General features: G+C 42.2%; 1 protein-coding gene across 1 annotated transcript; it reads left to right on the plus strand.

Annotated features, from left to right (window-relative positions):
• The first annotated feature begins 8,295 nt into the window (after window positions 1–8,295).
• On the plus strand, window positions 8,296–19,308 carry LOC139354089 (uncharacterized). Its single transcript, XM_070998350.1, has 2 exons — window positions 8,296–8,314; window positions 18,077–19,308. The coding sequence occupies exon 2, from the start codon at window positions 18,081–18,083 to the stop codon at window positions 18,993–18,995; it is 915 nt and encodes a 304-aa protein (XP_070854451.1). The 5' UTR covers window positions 8,296–8,314; window positions 18,077–18,080; the 3' UTR covers window positions 18,996–19,308.
• Window positions 19,309–19,759: the final 451 nt, after the last annotated feature.

Here is a 19,759-nt window from a genome sequence, read left to right on the forward strand (position 1 = left end):
CAGTTTCAGTTTCACCTTAAACTTCTTGGAGATAAGACGTGTTACCTCTGAGCTCCCGTAGTGCTAATCGCCAACCGCAGCGCCCGCTAGCTTACTAGCAAAAAAACAAACAAGTGCACAAAACAAAATTCGCAACAATCAAAAACAACAAACACAACAAACACAACAAACACATCAAACACAAATCCACGTGCCGGGCGCCAGCCCAATAAAAACAACAACAATGGATAAACCGCCTGACATAGGTAGAACATCAATATACAACAAACACCTAGGCGAACCAAAATACATTGTAATCAACAGAACCGACAATAAGTCTTTTGAAAATGTATCACCCTTTCTAATTAAAAAAACCATCGATTTTGCATGCGGAGGAGAAGTGGAGTCATGCAAAAACACTCGATCGGGCTACTTATTGGTTAAAGCTAAGAACAATGTACAGGCAAATAAGTTACTTCGAATTACAAACATGCCAGACATTGAAGTAAAAGCCACCGAACACAAAACTTTGAACTTTTCTAAGGGGGTCATATACTGCAACGAATTACGCAACATAGACGAAACCGAAATACTAAACGAACTTAAACCTCAAAAAGTCACTGAAGTGCGAAAAATCCTAAAAAAACAAGATCAATTTTTAACAGAAACTGGCTTAATTATAATAACATTCCAAGCCCTTACTCTCCCAGACTCCCTGAACATTGGATACGAAAAGATTCGCGTACGCGCATACATCCCACTCCCATTAAGGTGCAGAAAATGCTTACGATTTGGACACCCGACTCCAACCTGCAAAAGCCCCGAAGAACTTTGCAAGAACTGCTCCGAGAAAGTCCACACAGAAGAAAATGAGAAATGCAACAATGAAAAATGCTGCATTAACTGCAAACACATTTTCGAAACAGACGCAAAACACAGCCCACTAGACCGCAGTTGCCCAACATTTATAAAACAAAAAGAACTGATCACAATAAAAACTACACAAAAAGTGGATCACAAAACTGCACTAGAGCTATACTACACTCGTCGCAACCAACATCTTAGCAACAGCTTCGCATCTGTCCTAACTAAACAACAGACCAACAAAACAACAACAAACACAAAAACAACACCCACAAAACAAAACAATGACACGCAAGCAACACACGAACATCAAAAAAGAAAACTAATATCATACCAAGACCTCTCAACAAATACCCCCACACCAACTCAATTTACAAACACCACATCACCCCCACAAGCTTCACCCGCTCATCAAACAACTGATGTTATCAGCATGGATCTCGACCCCCCTACTACCTCAAAAGACAACATGGCAAGCGAAAGGACCCAAGATCTGAAACTACGCATTTTCTCCAAGGACAAAAACAAGACACTAACAACCAACTTAAAACCCAATAAAACTAACCAACCAAAAAACCTAAACAAAAACAAGCACATTAACATAAGCGACTAAGAAGGTATGTGACACTTTTGACAGCAGTTAGTAAAAAACAGGTACTTAATCAACTAATCCTCTATCAACAACAAACAACTGGCTCTTAAAATGACTATGAAGATTATACAATGGAATATGAATGGATATATTAACAACTACTGCGAACTTCAAACAATCATTAAAAAACACTCACCACTTATAATATTTTTACAAGAAACACATATAAAATTTACCAGTCACATTCCCATACCCATTAACTATATACTTATTTCAAAAAACACCTCATCTTCCCACGGTGGCGTAGGTCTCCTAGCCCACAAATCACTGCAAGCTCGAGAAATAACCCTTAGCGATGATTTTGACGCGGTATGCACAGAACTGAACTCAAAACTTAAATTCAGAATTATCTCAGCCTACATCGCACCTAACAAATCTTTCTCACTGCAAAACCTTCAGGCCGTACTAGACACCTCATACATACCCACCTTGATCACTGGAGACTTTAACGGTTGGCACAAAAACTGGGGCTCAAATCAAAACAACTCAAGGGTAAAAATATTAGAGAAATTTATAACCCAATCAAACTATATCTTATTATATCCTACTCACTTTAGCACATACTCACAAACGTTGATCTAACTTTCAGCAGCCCAATGCTACAAATCGACAGCACATGGCAAACAGAAGATAATCTGTTTGGCAGCGACCACAAAGACCCAAAATGTACCATGGTGGAACAATAACCTTAGCCAATTGAGAGTAGACAAAATGAAGAAATGGAACGATCTAAAAAGAAACATAACTACAGAAAACATCCTGAAGTACAAAAAAGCAAATGCACTATTTAGACTAACACTAAAACAAGATAAAAAACAAAGTATAAACAACTTCACTTCCCAAATCTCACCCGAGACACCCCCAAAAACAATCTGGAGCAACATCCGACGATTTTGCGGACTCAACCCTCAACAAAACATACACTGCATATTTAACCCAACCACAAATCAAAACACCACCCACAAACCAGAAATCGCAGACTTATTTTGCAAAAATTTTACAGAAATTTCATCCGATACAAACTTTACCACTACATTCATACATCAAAAGCAAACATCACTTAATAACACACACGCCCTGTCATACATTCCCATCCCAGCAAAAGAGCAATAGAAATAGAAAAGCCCATAACATCAATAGAATTCTCAGCAGCACTAAACACACTAAAAGGAAACATACCCGGACTGGACAGAATTAACTATACAATGATAAAAAACACAGATAAAACAACAAAAAATAGATAAATAAACCTGCAAAACTCAATACTAAATAACTACATCCCACAAGCTGACAAAAATAGTCTGATGATACCAATAATAAAACCAAACACAGTCAAAACCAACCTAAATTCATACCGGCCAATCTCACTAAACTCATGCCTACCAAAAATTCTGGATACAATTATAGCAAAACGACTGTGGTGGTTTGTACTAAACGACAAACTTATCCAAAACAGCCAAACTGGCTTTAGAAAAGGTAAATCAGCTATGGATAGTCCACTGCTAGTTGACCATCTATTAGCAAGAGCTATTTCAAGAAGAAACCACGCATCCATCATGTCCCTAGATTTCGCAAAAGCTTTCGACAGAATTGGAATCCACTCCATACTTAATCAACTCGCCATTTGGAAAACAGGTCCGAAAATAACAAACTACATAAAAAATTATATGACAAACAGAAAAATACTGGTTCGCATCAACTCCGACCTCTCCCCCTTTCAGCCCATCCAAAACGGCATACCCCAAGGCTCTCCACTTTCCGTGATCCTCTTTGTGATAGCATACAACCAACTAACAGAAAAACTCACTCTTCATCCCAACATTAGCCTAAGCGCATATGCGGACGACTTTAACTTGATACTAAAACTAAAAAACAGAAAAAATATCAACATAAACCTTAACCCCATCATATCCACCATTCTAGACTTACATTTCACAAAATGTAATGCACGTTTGCAGAAAGCACAACTGCAACTGCACTTTATCCACGGGTAACATACAAATACAAAACGAAACATCACTAAAAATACTTGGCGTACATTTCAATAACAAATACAGGTGGAATACGCACACAGAACTACTCGCACACAGCCTCAAGCAATCAATTAACTTAATAAAATGCCTCTCAAGCCCAAAATTCAACTGCAATACGTCTACACTTCTAAACGTCACAAAAGCAACCATCATCGCAAAAGCAGACTACGGCCTTCCAATCTACGGATATTGCCCACAAACAACATTACGAAAAATAAAATCACCAATAAACACTGCCTTCAGAACTGCTCTTGGCGCATTCAGGACGACACCTATCGACAACATAATTTACGAAGCACGCGCAGACCCCCTAGAAGATAGACGTGACCTCCTAACAACAAAAATTATAAAATCTTTGATTAACGCCAAAAACTCCCCAATAATAAAAATTCTTAAAACATACCGACCACCAAAACGACCACAATACAAATCAACAATAGACCGCATAATAGAAAACTCCAAAGCCCACGACCTCCCCCTCAAACAAGCTTCTCAACGTGCACAGACCACACCGCCCTGGAACACTGATATGTTAAAAATCGACACAACGCTAAGTACATACAACAAAAAAACACAACACCACAAATTTATCGGAAACTATTCACAGAAATTAAGACAAAAGACAGTCAGAAATTCACCTACATTTACACAGAGGGACTCCAGATATTAAAGAACAAAAGAGGCAAGTTTTGCATATGCTCTGACTCTCTCTCTGCCATCGACGCAATAAAAAACACAAACAATATTGAACATTACACTTCACACGCCCGCAACCTGCTACAAAAATTCCCTAACAAATTCAAACTACTTTGGATACCCGGCCACGTAGGAATACCAGGAAATGAACTGGCGGACACCCTAGCAAAAGACGCAATTAAACAACCACTTATAACTATTAAAAATCTTAACACAAAAGACATACTAAAATATATAAAAAACACACACCAAGCCAAAACACTATCATACATAACGAAGACATCAGCCTGGTACCAGTCAATCAACCAACTCCAACTCAATAGCTACCACATCACAAAGGATAACCACTTATCCATCTCACGTTTAGACCAGATAAAAATAACAAGACTCAGACTTGGACACACCAAAATAACCCACACACACTACATCGATCCAAACCATAGCAATACCTGCCCATTCTGCAACGACATTGTATCAATAAGACACTTACTCTCCACTTGCAACGCGCTAAACATCCAAAGACAACAAATATTTAATAACACCAACCCACTAGAAGCACTGTCCAATCCCACACCACCAAACATATCAAAAATTATACAATTTCTAAAAAACACAAATTTATACCACCGCATATAGGATGACTCTATCTAAGCTTAACAATAGAAATAAATACCTTTAAAAACCCTAAAAAATAATATTATGTACAATTCGAGCTGAAGGCCCACGTCGCCATTGCTCAATATCAGTACTAGCTCATAAATTTAATTATTTGTTAGCTCTTTATAAATAAATAAATAAATAAGCATTTTACGAAGAGCAAATATGAAAATTTCTCTCGAAAAATCTAAATTCTTTAAATTAGTAACTTTGTTTCTTGGCTACATTGTTTCCTTTAATGTAATAAAAAGAGATCCTGAAAAAACTTCCACAATTTCAAGATATCCGTTACCACAAAATATTAGAGAGCTTCGAAGTTTTCTAGGCCTAACTGGCTACTACCGAAAATTTGTCCGTAATTATGCAAAAATTGCAAAGCCTCTTACAAAATATTAAGGAGGGGAAAATGGAAATGTTTCTAAAAAAATATCAACAAGAGCTTTAATACAGTTAGACGATTCAGCTATACAAGCTTTCAACGAACTAAAAGATAATCTAATAGCACAAGTGGAACTAGTTCAACCGGACTATAGAAAAAATTCACTTTGACAACAGACGCATCAGACGTAGCTAACGGGGCGGTATTATCACAGGATAATAAACCAATTACTTTCATTTCTAAAACACTTAATAAAACCGAACAACTTTATGCCACAAACAAAAGGGAACTGCTAGCCATAGTATGGGCCTTAAAAAATTCGAGAAACTATTTGTACGGAGTAATTGGTATAGAAATCCAAACAGATCATCAGTCCTTATCTTTCACGATTTCCGATAAAAATCCCAACATAGAAATGAAAAGATGTTATTCTTTCATAGAAGGTTTTACCCCAAAAATAATATATAAACCCGGTACCACAAATGTTGTAGCCTTGCATTATCTCGAATACAAATAAGTAACATTACAGACAGTGATGTAGAACAGTCAAACTCAGATCAAAACACACAGCGTTCAGCTGAAAGCAGTTTTGAAAATGTAATACAAGAGACCTGTAAGCCGTTAAATCAGTTTAAACAACACTGGAAGTTTTTGGCAGGACACGATACTTAACTGAATATGACACACCAGAAAATTTAATAAACTTATTAAAAGAGTATATTCCACCTTACATCACGGTAGGAATTCACTATACATTAGAGGACTTATATCACATTCAATTACCCTTAAAAAATAATCTCACTAACCAATTTCTTTTTACAAGAATCTTTCTTCAAGACATAGAAAACGATGAAGATAAAGCCATAATAATAGAAGAAACACACAGTCGAGCTCATAGGGGGCTAGATGAAAATTACAAACAAATCAGTAGGTTATATTATTGGCCAAACTTAATTTCAAAATTTAAGGAATACATCAAAAATTGTGTGATTTGTAATGAAAATAAATATAACAGGCACCCAATAAAAATTCCAATCGGGGAAGCCCCTATTCCAACTAAAGAAGGAGAACATTTACATATAGACATATACTACGCGCAAAATTTAACATTTATTACTTGTTAGACGCGTATTCCAAATTCCTTGTTGTTAAAGAAATTCAAAATAAATTAAACATTGAAATTAGGGTAATGGAACAATTTCCCCAGGCAAAAGTAATTATGACCGATAACGAACCGAGTTTTACCTCGGCCCAATTTAAATCATTTTCACAGAGGTGATATTATAGAACTTCTTAAAAGTCTTCGGTTCAGACCGAAGACTTTTAAGAAGTTCTATAATAATTGACTATAAAAGTCACGAATACTTATTATTTAAGGAAAATAAAGACGTATTGACGTACGATTCATACGCAGATTTATTTCACGTAACTAATTTAAGCTCTTGTGAAGAAATAAATAACACTGAAACAAGACGGTTCAGAACAAAATAAACAACTTAATTGAAAACAACAACAAGCAATTTACAATAAATTCAAAAGTATTTAATGAAGTAAAATATCTTACTGAAAATTTAAAAAATGTAGTTTTCAACGAGGAAACAATTTTAAGAAAACATCATTTGCGGTTGCTCACATTTGATTTACAAAATTTATTAGATACCATTATCTTAGCAAAAACAAAAATTTTAAACGAGAATGAAATAAAGGATATTTACTATCATGTAAAACAATCTGTAGTATTATCTGACCCAATGGACATATCAACTATTTTAATTAATAACGATTTACTTGTAGTTTACATAAAATATCCCATGATTAACGGTAAATGTGACCTATACAAAACAGGAGCTATTGCACAATCCGATGGAAAATTATTCATAAATAATGAAGTTGCCCATTGCAAAAACAAATATAACCTTATGACTAATTTAAAGAAAGAAATGTTTAACAACTATTGTAAATTAAGTTTTGGAACTAATGGTTTTATAAAATTATTAAATGGCGAAAAAGCCAACTGCTCTAAAATAAGAGAGATTAGACAAATATAGTAGACTTCACTCAACTAAAAGGTTCATTTTTAATTTTGTTTAATGACGTAATCATTATAAATAACCACACCTACATTAACAGCGAAAACAAAGTATTGAACTATATAGCTCCGCATTAATTCATAAATTATGACCTTTCAGAATATATTGCTTCAAACAATTCGGAACTAACTCTTGATAATATAAACATTATCAATCCATTTATAAAGATTAATAATACCAAAATATCAATTTCCGTTATATTACTAATTTTTGTCATTATATTTTTAATATTTATACTACTAATATTTAAAATACGGAAATTTTATTTTTGTACCCAAAAAACAACGGCCAGAACTAGAAAACAATACAAGCCAGGAAATAATATTAAAAGATGAAAATCTAAATCAAGAAGAAATTTTGAAAGGAGAAAATACAAACCAAGAAGAAATTTTGAAAGAAAAACCAAGATCAATGTTTTTTTTCAAAACTAAGAGATCGTTTAAAAGAAATTCATATTGAATCGGGACGATCCATTTTAGAAGGGGGAAAGTTATCCAACCCGTTAAACCGGACCTCATATGGAATAAATAAACAATTTTCAAAATTCGACCTAAGCGATCTTTGCCTATGCCTTTGCTTTTGCTTTTGTCTTTGCGCTCGCCTTTGGCTTTGGGTTCCTCTCTTGGTGGCCCAGCCAAGATAAACAAACCAAACTTAAAGTAAACATCAGCTTCCGCTCGAAGCCCACAGTATTGCGTTCTAAGTTCAGATCATATTGCGTTCCGATTTTGAATCAAATTGCATCGGTCAGCATAATTTTATTTCACAGCGAGATGCGACAGTTTCAGCAAAAGCTTTTATTTTAAACAAAAATTAAAGTTCTGGAAGCTTAAGAAAGAAAAGCTTCGGCCGAGGTTCGTTGGATACATTTTTAGAACTAAGAAGGGAGTCCTATTTTGTCCGAGACCGCGATCGGTTCGAAAGTTATAAATAAGTGTCTTGTATAAGTGATAAGAAATAAAAGGTTTAGCACCAAGTTTGATTAAAAAATAAAATATATTTTAAACATATTACCAGGGACAATCTTAATTTGCACACATTGCATAAATTATAGCCCCTAACTTCTTATGCATGAAATAGGGCAACATTCTTATAAAAAACTTGCCGCTGAAACAATTTTTTCATAAGCTTTGCCCAACACTGCAGTAATGTTTTTGAATCACATTTAATAGGTCCTTTGAAATTCGAAATAATACATACGAATCGGCCTTTAATTGTTTTGCTTCCAGGCCAAGTTACACTAAATTTAACTTCGAATGTTTACCGATAATTTTGTTGCTATCCCATCGCATTTAAAGGCAAATTTCTTGCTTAAAATGTCATCAATAAGATGTACTACTGTTTGCAAAAAGTAAGGCTTATTAGTTTTTATACCCGTTACTCGTAGAGTAATTATACCCGTTACTCATAGAGTAAAAGGGTATACTAGATTTTTCGGAAAGTATGTAACAGGTAGAAGGAAGCGTTTCCGACCCCATACAGTATATATATTCTTGATCAGGATCACTAGCCGAGTCGATCTAACTATGCCCGTCTCTCCGTATGAACACTGTGATCTCGGAAAATATAAGAGCTACAATACTGGAATTAGGCATGCAGATTTTTTAAGATTCCTGCGCAAGTTTGTTTCGTTAGTGTGCCAAGACAACTCGAACTCCCGCAAGCCTCCCAAAACTGTGGCTCCTACAGTTTTAACGCTAGAGTAAAAATCTTAGCTAAAATGTGTTGTTCTCATTAATACATATAGATTGACCCAAAAAAAAGTTTTGCACGCCTATGATATTTCAAATTTAGATTCCGTAGCGTAGATTGCAGCGCAAGTTTGTCACGTGAATATGCCACGCCTACTCTAACGCCCTTAAGCCTGTAGCACCGAAAAATGTTCATGCTAGAAACAAATTTTTAAAACAATTAAAAAGACCCAAAGCAGTTAAAACCATTTCTATTATGCTAATAAATAATTGAACCAATTACTACGCATTCTACAGCTTTAGCACAAAAAAACATAATTTAAAGATTTTGTGGCCTGAAGCTTAGAGACAAACTTACGACTTATATTGTACGAAAAGCATTACTTTTTTGGAGAAAATGTAAATTTATTAAGTGAATGAAATTTGAATTCAAGAACAAGGTTAAATCAATAATGTAAGAATATGTAATGAAGAACTTGAAGGTAGTATCTGATTAGCAATGGAATTTTGCACCCAGTCGAGTGTTTACTTATTTATTTATTTATTCGCCAACAGTTGGTACTTTAATACTAAGGGACGAACGGTAATTGTAAAGGGTTTTCTTAATTAGGTCTGTGGGGGAGCATGTGTCCAGCCACATGTGAGATGGAATTTGTTTCAGTCTATTTTGGCGGACGATCTTGTAGGAAGAAAGGAGTACAAGGCGACATTTTGCAGAGTAAGAGGGGACCGGGTCATTAAAATTTAAGAAAGAAGGGCAAAAGGTAGGGATTTTTTTGAACAATCCGATTGATGTGTGTGTTCAGGCCCACTGTCCGGCGAATCTGGACTGGCCCCGCTATCCAGCTGCACCAGCTGCACCAGCTGCATTGCTCTACCCCTCACCCGCTCTCCCGCTCTCCCGCTCTCCCGCTCTCTCGCGCTCCCGCTCTCCTGCGCTGTTCCTAGCTCCCGCCATGAAGTCTCCGCTGCGCTTTGGAGCGCAGAGCGGAGCTTACACTAAGTCAGTTCGATTTCTGAAGTTCACTAGAATAAACCGCGGTCGTACCCCCGCCTACTTTTACCCAGTTAACTTCTTGTGCACATTTATTTCCGACTAAGGGGCAAATACGCGTTCGAGTGGTTTCTCCCCTACAGCTTCATCAGCACCAGCAGCAACCCGCAGCAGCAGCAAGCCAGCGAAGCCCAGCGAACCAGCCCGCCGACGCCGACCGTTTTCCCGCCGTCGCCTCCCACGCCATTCCACCAGCGCCAGCACGGTACCCCGCTGCCCCCCGGCGTACATTTTGATCCATTCGAGCCGATAAGATAAGTAAAGCTTTTCGTTATATTAATTGCCGGTCTGCAGTCAGCCACTCGAAAATAATTCGTTTGACTTTCTGTACGATTTGTCTAAAATCCTAGTCCGATTAAATCCGACAACGGCAATTAAAAACAAGGAAGAACGCTATAGTCGAGTACCTCGACTATCAGATACCCGTTACTCAGCTAAATGGAGATATGCAAGCAGCAAAGCGAGATTAAAATGCGCCACCTACCGGCGGTATACAGATTTAAGCGTTATGGGCGTTAGAGTGGGCGTGGCAAATTTTTTTTTTGGACCAATCGCTAGGTATTGTCGAGACCAATACATTTCAGTTAAAATTTTTTATCTAGCATAACAATTTTGGGCGTCACAGGTTTTCGCGGTTTGTGGGAGTTAGAGTGGGCGTGGCAAATTTCTTTTTGGATCAATCGATAGGTATTGACGAGACCAATACATTTCAGTTAAAATTTTTTATCTAGCATGAAAATTGTGGGCGTCACAGGTTTTCGCGGTTTGTGGGCGTTAAAGTGGGCGTGGCAAACTTTTTTTTGGATCAATCGATAGGTATTGATGAGAACAATACATTTCAGCTAAAATTTTTATTCTAGTATCAAAACTGTAGGAGCCACAGTTTTGGGCGGTTTGTGGGCGTTAGAGTGGGCGTGGCCTGTGCTGAAACAAACTTGCGCTGCGTAAGAAGCTCAGGAATCTGCACGCCAAATCTCAATAGCCTAGCTCCCATAGTTTCCGAGATCTCAGCGTTCATCCGGACGGACAGACAGACGGACAGACGGACAGACGGACAGACGGACAGACGGACAGACGGACATGGCTAGATCGACTCGGCTAGTGATGCTGATCAAGAATATATATACTTTATGGGGTCGGAAACGCTTCCTTCTGCCTGTTACATACTTTCCGACGAATCTAGTATACCCTTTTACTCTACGAGTAACGGGTATAATTACTTCGCCATTTTTTTCTTCGATTTTCCTTTTGCTACGTGCGGCCATATTGCCAATTTTTTCCAACTCCTTTTTTAATTGCATTTGGCCGCTCATCCATACTTACATACACATATACAAAATCGAGAAAAAATTCCAAGCTTAGAGAAAATATTGTGCAAATATAAGCCAAGCATACAGTGAGAATTATTAAATTTCTAGTGTTCTGCCAATTCAGGCCCCCAAAACTTTTCAAGATTTTTCTCTCTGTATATCCGCAGCCGCTAAAATACTTGCACATATTTTTTCGTTTTTCCAAATACAGTCCACACACAATAAATCGAAAACTTCCACAACAACACATACCCCGCCGGCAATAATTATTTAATAAATTTAAAACCGGCGAAAATTACATACACACAAATATATTACATCCATACAAATATCTACATCCATACAAATATCTACATATATACACATATCTACATCCATACAAATATCTACATCCATACAAATATCTACATCCATACAAAAATCTACATATATACACATATCTACATACAGTCACATATAATTTTTAACTCCACTATCACGTTCCGACTAATTAAAGTTTTCCGTCGGCCATCCGGTAAAAAATAATAAAATACAAAAATTACACCAACCGACGTGAAAATTTTTTTTGGTCATTGTGTTTTATTTACCATCAAACTTTTTTAGTATTTTTTTGGTATTTGGTATTTATCCGTAAAATTTATTTTATTTAAACGGGAAAAATACCAGCACTCCACTGCATGCATAGCATCCTCCGTCCACCATTTTTTTGGTATATTTTTAGTATTTTTCCCTCGAAATATTAAATCAAATTAAAGCAATACTCCAATATTAAATAAGCAACCGATCGCATCCTCCGACCAACAAATTTTGGTATTTTTTCTTCATTTAGAAGTTTAAATAAAGGCGAAAATATTACAATTACTCCACCGGGGACTATATATATACACATAGTTGGTATTTTTCCCCCTCAATTTATCCAAACGCAAAAAAATACCAGCAAAAATATACCAAACTTGATCCCAACCATAATACATATACCAAAAGGGTTAAATATTATAGTATTACTTCTAAACGGGTGATATTCGAACTCATCACTCACTGTTCCTAATCCATATTATTGGGTTTAATTCCGCAAAGTAACCAGGTCGGTACTTGCTTCCAATTTCTATTTCTCCGATCCACTACTTTTTTTGTCGACACCTCGTTCCACTGTTCCAGAAGTGGGCCAGGTTTCCTATTTATCCGACATAAACAAGGGCGAACAGATTCAGACCCAAATAAAGGTAATTTCTCTTTAAATGTCCGCTGGAAGTGATAACAACAAGTTGTGTATTCCACCTGCCGTAGTCCCAGGCATATCCGTAGATCCGCCCACACCCGAACTAACTGCCAAGACCTCGTCGCCCCGAAAAAGGGTCACCCGTGCAAACGTCCAAATGGCACTAACACCTTCCCAGATCGCTCTAAGCAAATTTACTGAGGTCTCAGATCGGCTGAGTGAGTTTGAATCCAGAGCAAACACTCCTTCGCCGATCCCTCCTACTCTGTCCATGCTGAACATCCGCCGCGAAGAAATACGCGCGTTATGGGACCGCATCAAGGCAGAATACGATGAATGCACCGGGTGCATAGCAGAAGCCGGAGACAGTGCAGCTGATAGTTTGCCAGTTCTCAAGGCTAAATACGGCTACTGCTATTCCGTTTACGAGAGATGTGGGGCTCAGATCGCGGATATGATAGCCCAGGCTCCCCAAGTTCAAGCTGTTCCTACCCAGACTTACATTCCCTCTGGATGTCGGCTGCCTCCGTGCGATACCGAGGTTTTCACCGGAGATTATCTGCGGTGGCCGACCTTTAGGGATCTGTTTACGGCCATTTACATAAACAATCCAAGGCTGACGCCAGTCGAAAAATTGTTTCACCTAAATGCCAAAACAAGCGGCGATGCACACACGATAGTGTCAAACTCCCCCCTTACTAACGACGGCTTTCGCTCAGCTTGGGCTAACCTAACTGAGCGTTTCAAAAACAAGCGGTTGTTAGTAAATAGCCAATTGAAAATACTTTTCAATGTGCAGTCCGTTAATCAGGAATCTGGGTCAGCTATCCGTGAACTTCAACGTACCATCCAGGGTTGCCTTACGGCTTTAGAAATGTCCGGAATTGAAACAGAAAATTGGGATTGCCTCCTAGTGTACATGTGCTCCTCCAAACTTCCTAAGCTCACGCTATCCTTGTGGGAACAGTCCCTGCACAACAAGGCAGAGATTCCGACGTGGCAGGAACTGAACGCCTTCCTTACGGAGCGTCACCGGACCTTAGAAGCCATAGACGACGTACGGCCGTCGGGATCGAGTCAATCTCTGCCAAAAACATCCGCCCCCACTGCAGCGCCTCGAAGAATAAATTCTTACGAGACAAGGGTAGCACCCAAGCCAAAAGGATGTGACCTTTGTAAGAAGGAAAACCATCCTGTCCGCACATGTGCACGGTTCCTCCAGATGACGGTCGACGAGCGTTCGGCATACATAAAGAGGAAGCAGCTGTGTCTAAACTGCTTCGCACGAGGGCACCAGCTGCGTGATTGTGAGAGCACTCATAGTTGCTTTACGTGCCGCGGCAGCCATCACACCTTACTACACAGAGGCAACTCCGCCCAATCGCCTTCGAATCCCGCCCCAAGACCCAGATCAAGACCAAGTACACCAGTTGCCACCGCTTCCCGGTCCACGGACTCTACAGTACAAAATTACTTCGCGACGGGGTATAGATCCGTCTTGCTGGGCACCGCCATAATTGACATATGTCACTTGGGGTCGAATTTTAAAGCTCGTGCCTTGATAGATTCAGGATCAGAGGCAACCTTCATTTCTGAGCGGCTGTTCAAACTAATTAAGTTGCCTCACCAGGTAATCCGAGCCCAAGTATCAGGCTTAAACCAGACAGTATCCGCTGAATCCAAAAAGCTCTGTCAGTTTACCATCCGTTCTCCGACCAGGCCTGGCTTGCAAATAAACACTACGGCCTATGTTCTTCCTCAATTAGCTGGAAACCTTCCATCTTGTCCGATTCCGCAACAGTTTCTACGGGATCTTCCCGAACTGTCACTAGCGGATCCAAAGTTCTACGAGAGTGCACAGATAGATATTCTGGTCGGGGCCGACATACTGCCATCCATTCTCCTAAGCGGCACCCGGCCGAATATTTGTGGCTCTCTTCTCGGGCAAGAAACCATTTTCGGGTGGATCCTAACAGGACCCGTTCCTGCTCCAAGGGAAAATCAGATTTCCGTTTTTTCCACACGAATCTCCCACACAGTTGACACGTCCCTGGATAGGCTTCTCACCAAATTTTGGGAGGTGGAGGATCTGCCAGTAAAAGTGACAAAATCTTCCGATTTGGCTTGTGAGGAAAATTTTCTCCGAACGACTACGAGAGACGATAACGGCAGGTATGTCGTAAGTCTTCCGTTTCGTGATCCTCAGAACGTAAAATCCGCCCTCGGTCACTCCAGATCTTCTGCGTTGTCGCAGTTCCTAAGAACCGAGCAACGCCTGAAGAGGGACTGTCAGCTGAAAGCCAAATACGACTCCGTGATTCAAGAGTATCTCGACCTCAATCACATGAAAGAGGTCCGTCCTACCCATAATTCTGCCAGTTATTACCTTCCGCATCATGCCGTGCTCAAGCCGGAAAGTACAACCACTAAGTTACGTGTGATTTTCAATGCCTCCAGCCCTTCAGAGAATGGGGTCAGCTTAAATGATATCCTTCATGCTGGCCCAGTCTTACAGTCCGATCTAACTATCCAGATCCTGAAGTGGCGATATTTCCGATACGTCTACAGTGCCGATATCGAGAAAATGTATCGGCAGATATGGGTAGATCCAACGCATTCCCCGTTCCAGCGCATTTTATTCCGCAACAGCGAGGGGCACATTCGAGATTTCGAATTACAGACGGTAACTTTTGGAGTCAATTGCGCGCCATTCCTGGCCATTCGAGTCCTGCAACAGTTGGCCACTGACGTGCAGCTCAGCCATCCAAGAGCGAGCAATGTCATTCGAAATAATATGTATGTAGACGATGTCCTTTCGGGAGCTGACTCCGCCGAGGACGCTAAGTCCATTGTTCGCGAGCTACAAAGTGCTCTAGATTCCGCGGGGTTTCCACTGAGAAAATGGACCTCCAACAACAAAGAAATATTAGCTCATATCCAAAGCGATCATCTTCTGACAGCCGACTTCCTCGAGATCGACACTGAGAGCACAGCCAAAACTCTCGGCGTACGATGGAAGGCGACGTCCGATGAGTTCTTTTTCGTCCCACCAGATTTAGCAACGGAAATCTCCCACACGAAACGACAAGTCCTTTCCCAAATTGCCAAGCTATTTGATCCAGCAGGCTGGCTCGCTCCATTTGTTGTGTGTGCCAAAATCTTTATGCAAGAGATTTGGCTTCAGGATCTAGGCTGGGACGATAAACTTCCAATTGAGCTGTGCCAAAGGTGGAACAGCTTTCTCCAGAGCTATTCGGTCCTAGACCAGGTCAGAACACCCAGATGGGTTTCCTTCCGTCCAGAGTTCCGCGTAGAGCATCACGGATTCTGTGACGCCTCGCAAAAGGCATACGGTGCTGCGATCTATGTGCGCGTAGAAGTGGGCCATAAGACGATGGTGCACTTGCTCACGGCCAAGACGCGTGTGGCGCCAGTCAAAACGGTGTCCCTTCCCAGGCTGGAGTTATGTGGGGCTCTCCTTTTGTCCGAGATGGCCGAAGCCATTCTTCCAAATATGCCGAGGCTGACCTCAAAATTCCATTGTTGGACCGATTCCACGATTGTGCTAGCATGGTTAGCAAAACCAGCGTGCCATTGGACTACGTTCGTTGCCAACAGGGTGACGAAGATCACCGAGTCCACTGAGGCGGCCAATTGGTCGCACGTTCAATCCGAACATAATCCAGCTGATTTGGCTAGTCGAGGAGTTCCCCTTCAAGAGCTGGTGGATAACCCGCTTTGGTGGCATGGACCCACTTGGCTGCAACGTCCACGCGATCATTGGCCCAGCCAGGGAACCGACCTGCCGGTGACTGAGATCGAAAAGCGTGCCGTTAAAGTCCATGTGGCGTCTATGCCGTCAGAAGATTTCCTAGATCGCTTTTCCAATTTAGATAGAGCTTTGCGGGTCCTCGCGTATGTCCATCGATTTGTCCAACGATGTCGAAGACAATCACCGCCTTCCGGGGTCCGTCTAGAGGCCCAGGACGTTGCCGCCGCGGAAGAACTCATGACGATTTGCACTCAGCGCAGGTATTTTTCTGAAGAATACCGCTGCTTGAGTCAGAAGCGTCCTGTGCCCGCGGTGAGTTCGATTCTCTCCCTGAACCCCTTTCTAGATAAGAAAGGGGTAATCAGGGCATGCGGCCGCGTAACGGCCTCCGACAGTTTGCGGTATGATGAACGACATCCGATAATCCTGCCGTACGAATGTGCACTCTCGCGGCTTCTGGTCAAATTCACGCATCTCATTACGTTGCATGGTGGCAACCAGTTAGTGGTGCGTCTCACTCGGTCCAGATACTGGGTTCCGAGAATAAAGAACTTGGTGAAGGTAGTGGTTAACTTCTGCAAGGTCTGCGTTATCCACAAAAAGAGATTGCAAGTCCAGATGATGGGAAGTTTTCCGAAAGAGCGAGTGTCCTTTTCCCGCCCGTTCACGTACACAGGGATGGACTACGCCGGCCCGTTTGTCATAAAAAATTATACCGGAAGAGCTTGTCTCATTACGAAAGGGTATGTGTTGGTTTTCGTTTGTTTTTCTACAAAGGCCATCCATCTAGAGCCTACATCCGACTTAACGACTGAAAAGTTTCTGGCCGCTTTCGCTCGTTTCGTCTCTAGAAGAGGGTGTCCTCGCCAAGTCCAATCCGACAATGGAAAGACCTTCGTCGGCGCCTCCACCGTGCTTTCCCGAGACTTCCTGCAAGCCGTTAAGGAGTCTGTGACCGATGCCTATAGTCATCAGCAGCTCACCTGGCAATTCATTCCTCCGGGGGCACCCCACATGGGAGGCCTATGGGAAGCTGGTGTCAAGAGCTTCAAGACCTTGTTTTACAAGTCCACCGCTACGCGGAAGTACACCTTTGAAGAGCTGTCCACCCTCCTAGCGAGAATCGAAGCTTGTCTGAATTCCAGACCGCTATCTCCCATGTCCGAGGATCCAACTGATCTCTTAGCGTTGACACCAGGGCACTTTCTTGTTGGTGGACCTCTTCTATCCATAGTGGAACCTGAAGTAAAGGGCGAATCCAAGTCCATTCTGAACCGGTGGCAGCACTTAAAGTCTCTCCATCAACAATTCCGCACTCGATGGAAGGATGAGTACCTTAAGGAGCTCCACAAGCGCAACAAGTGGCAAGTCCCCACAGAAAATCTGCGTGTTGGCGATCTGGTCGTCATTAAGGATGACAATTTGCCCTCAAATGAGTGGCGACTCGGAAGAATAGACTCCGTTTTTCCGGGAGCCGATGGTAATGTCCGCGTAGTCGACATTCGTACGACACGCGGCATTGTCAAACGTCCAGTGACCAAGGTGGTTCTTCTTCCAAGAGAGCCGCCGAAAACTACCCCGTAACGAGCCGCGTTTCTTACACACCCTAGTCCGTAGCCATTATCCACGTCAGTGTTAATCAGCCCTGTTTGTTTTTTTCCTTATCCACACTCTAAACAGGAAAATGGCTCCCCGTCCACGTAGCGCTCAGGCTCTGGATAGCAGACGTACTCGAGGTACTCAGTCCTACCGATGCCGAGTCTGCCGCGGAATCCATCCTCTTCGGAAGTGTCAGAGGTTCCTAAAGCTGAGCGCAGAGAAGCGGCTGCGGGCAGTGCTTATTCACAAGTACTGCGCGAACTGTCTCGCACACGAGCACTCCACTGGGAGCTGTCGTAGCGGTGACCGGTGCAGAACGTGCAACCGGGATCATCACACGCTGCTGCACATGCATGACCTTGGTTCCCGGAAAAAGTCCGGCTCCAAGCAAAAGTCCCGCTCCAAGCAAAAGTCCCGCTCCAAGCAACAGCCCGCTTCTCCGAAGCGTTCGCGCCGGCAAGATCCGCCAACTCGCCAAACGCCTGCTCCTCCACCGCGCTCAGCATCCTCGACACCAGCTCCGTCGCTCGCCGCACTTCTCCAGCGGCATAGCGTTAATGTCCTCCCGACTGCTGTGGTGATCGTCGAGACCGGAGAGAAGAAGTTCGACACCGCCGCACTCATCGATCCGTGCACCCCGACAAGCTCCATTGATGCATCCCTGGCCGCCGCGTTGCGTTTGCCGACAACGAACGTGGGCGACGAGATTCGTTCGAAGGTCGACGAGGCCATCAAGCTGGAGGTGGTCCTCAATATCGAGCCGAACGTGCGCATCCGCACTCCCATCCGTGCGCTCAGTGAGAGCGTCGTCCAAAAATTTAAGGAGCTACCGCTCGCGCATGAGGTTTTCCACCGGCCAGCCACGATCTCATTGATCCTGGGCGCAGACGTCTACCCGAAGGTGATAAAGCCGGGCTTTCACATGGTCGACGAGGGACTGCCGGTAGCCCAGAAGACGGTGTTCGGGTGGATCGTCTCCGGCGCCTGTACGCAGGCTTGAGGCGTAGGCGGCTGGCCGAAGTTCCGTCTCCGTTATTATTTTTGCAACGCTAGCGATTGCAAGGGGGGCGGAATGTTCAGGCCCACTGTCCGGCGAATCTGGACTGGCCCCGCTATCCAGCTGCACCAGCTGCACCGCTCTATCGCTCTCCCGCTCTCTCGCGCTCCCGCTCTCCTGCGCTGTTCCTAGCTCCCGCCATGAAGTCTCCGCTGCGCTTTGGAGCGCAGAGCGGAGCTTAGACTAAGTCAGTTCGATTTCTGAAGTTCACTAGAATAAACCGCGGTCGTACCCCCGCCTACTTTTACCCAGTTAACTTCTTGTGCACATTTATTTCCGACTAAGGGGCAAATACGCGTTCGAGTGGTTTCTCCCCTACAGCTTCATCAGCACCAGCAGCAACCCGCAGCAGCAGCAAGCCAGCGAAGCCCAGCGAACCAGCCCGCCGACGCCGACCGTTTTCCCGCCGTCGCCTCCCACGCCATTCCACCAGCGCCAGCACGGTACCCCGCTGCCCCCCGGCGTACAGTGTGTAATACCAGTCGGACTCCAGACAAACGAAGCATATTCCAAACTGGACCTAATGAACGATGAAAGTGGTCTTAGTTTTGTCTTTGGAATCTTAAATTGCGTAGAACTTCGTTTTGCAAACCCATACACAGCGTATGCCTTTGGAATTATGTAATTTATGTGGTCAATGAAAGTAAATTTGGTATCAAACATAACACCTATGTCCAAGGAATCATTTCTTAAGGAAAGAATATGGG

Source organism: Drosophila suzukii (assembly GCF_043229965.1).
Source record: "Drosophila suzukii chromosome 2 unlocalized genomic scaffold, CBGP_Dsuzu_IsoJpt1.0 scf_2c, whole genome shotgun sequence".
Lineage (NCBI taxonomy): Eukaryota > Metazoa > Arthropoda > Insecta > Diptera > Drosophilidae > Drosophila > Drosophila suzukii.

Bases quoted from the DNA above. Each gene is read 5' to 3' on its own strand.
- LOC139354089 (XM_070998350.1), top strand. From the start codon at position 18,081: ATGGCTCCCCGTCCACGTAGCGCTCAGGCTCTGGATAGCAGACGTACT.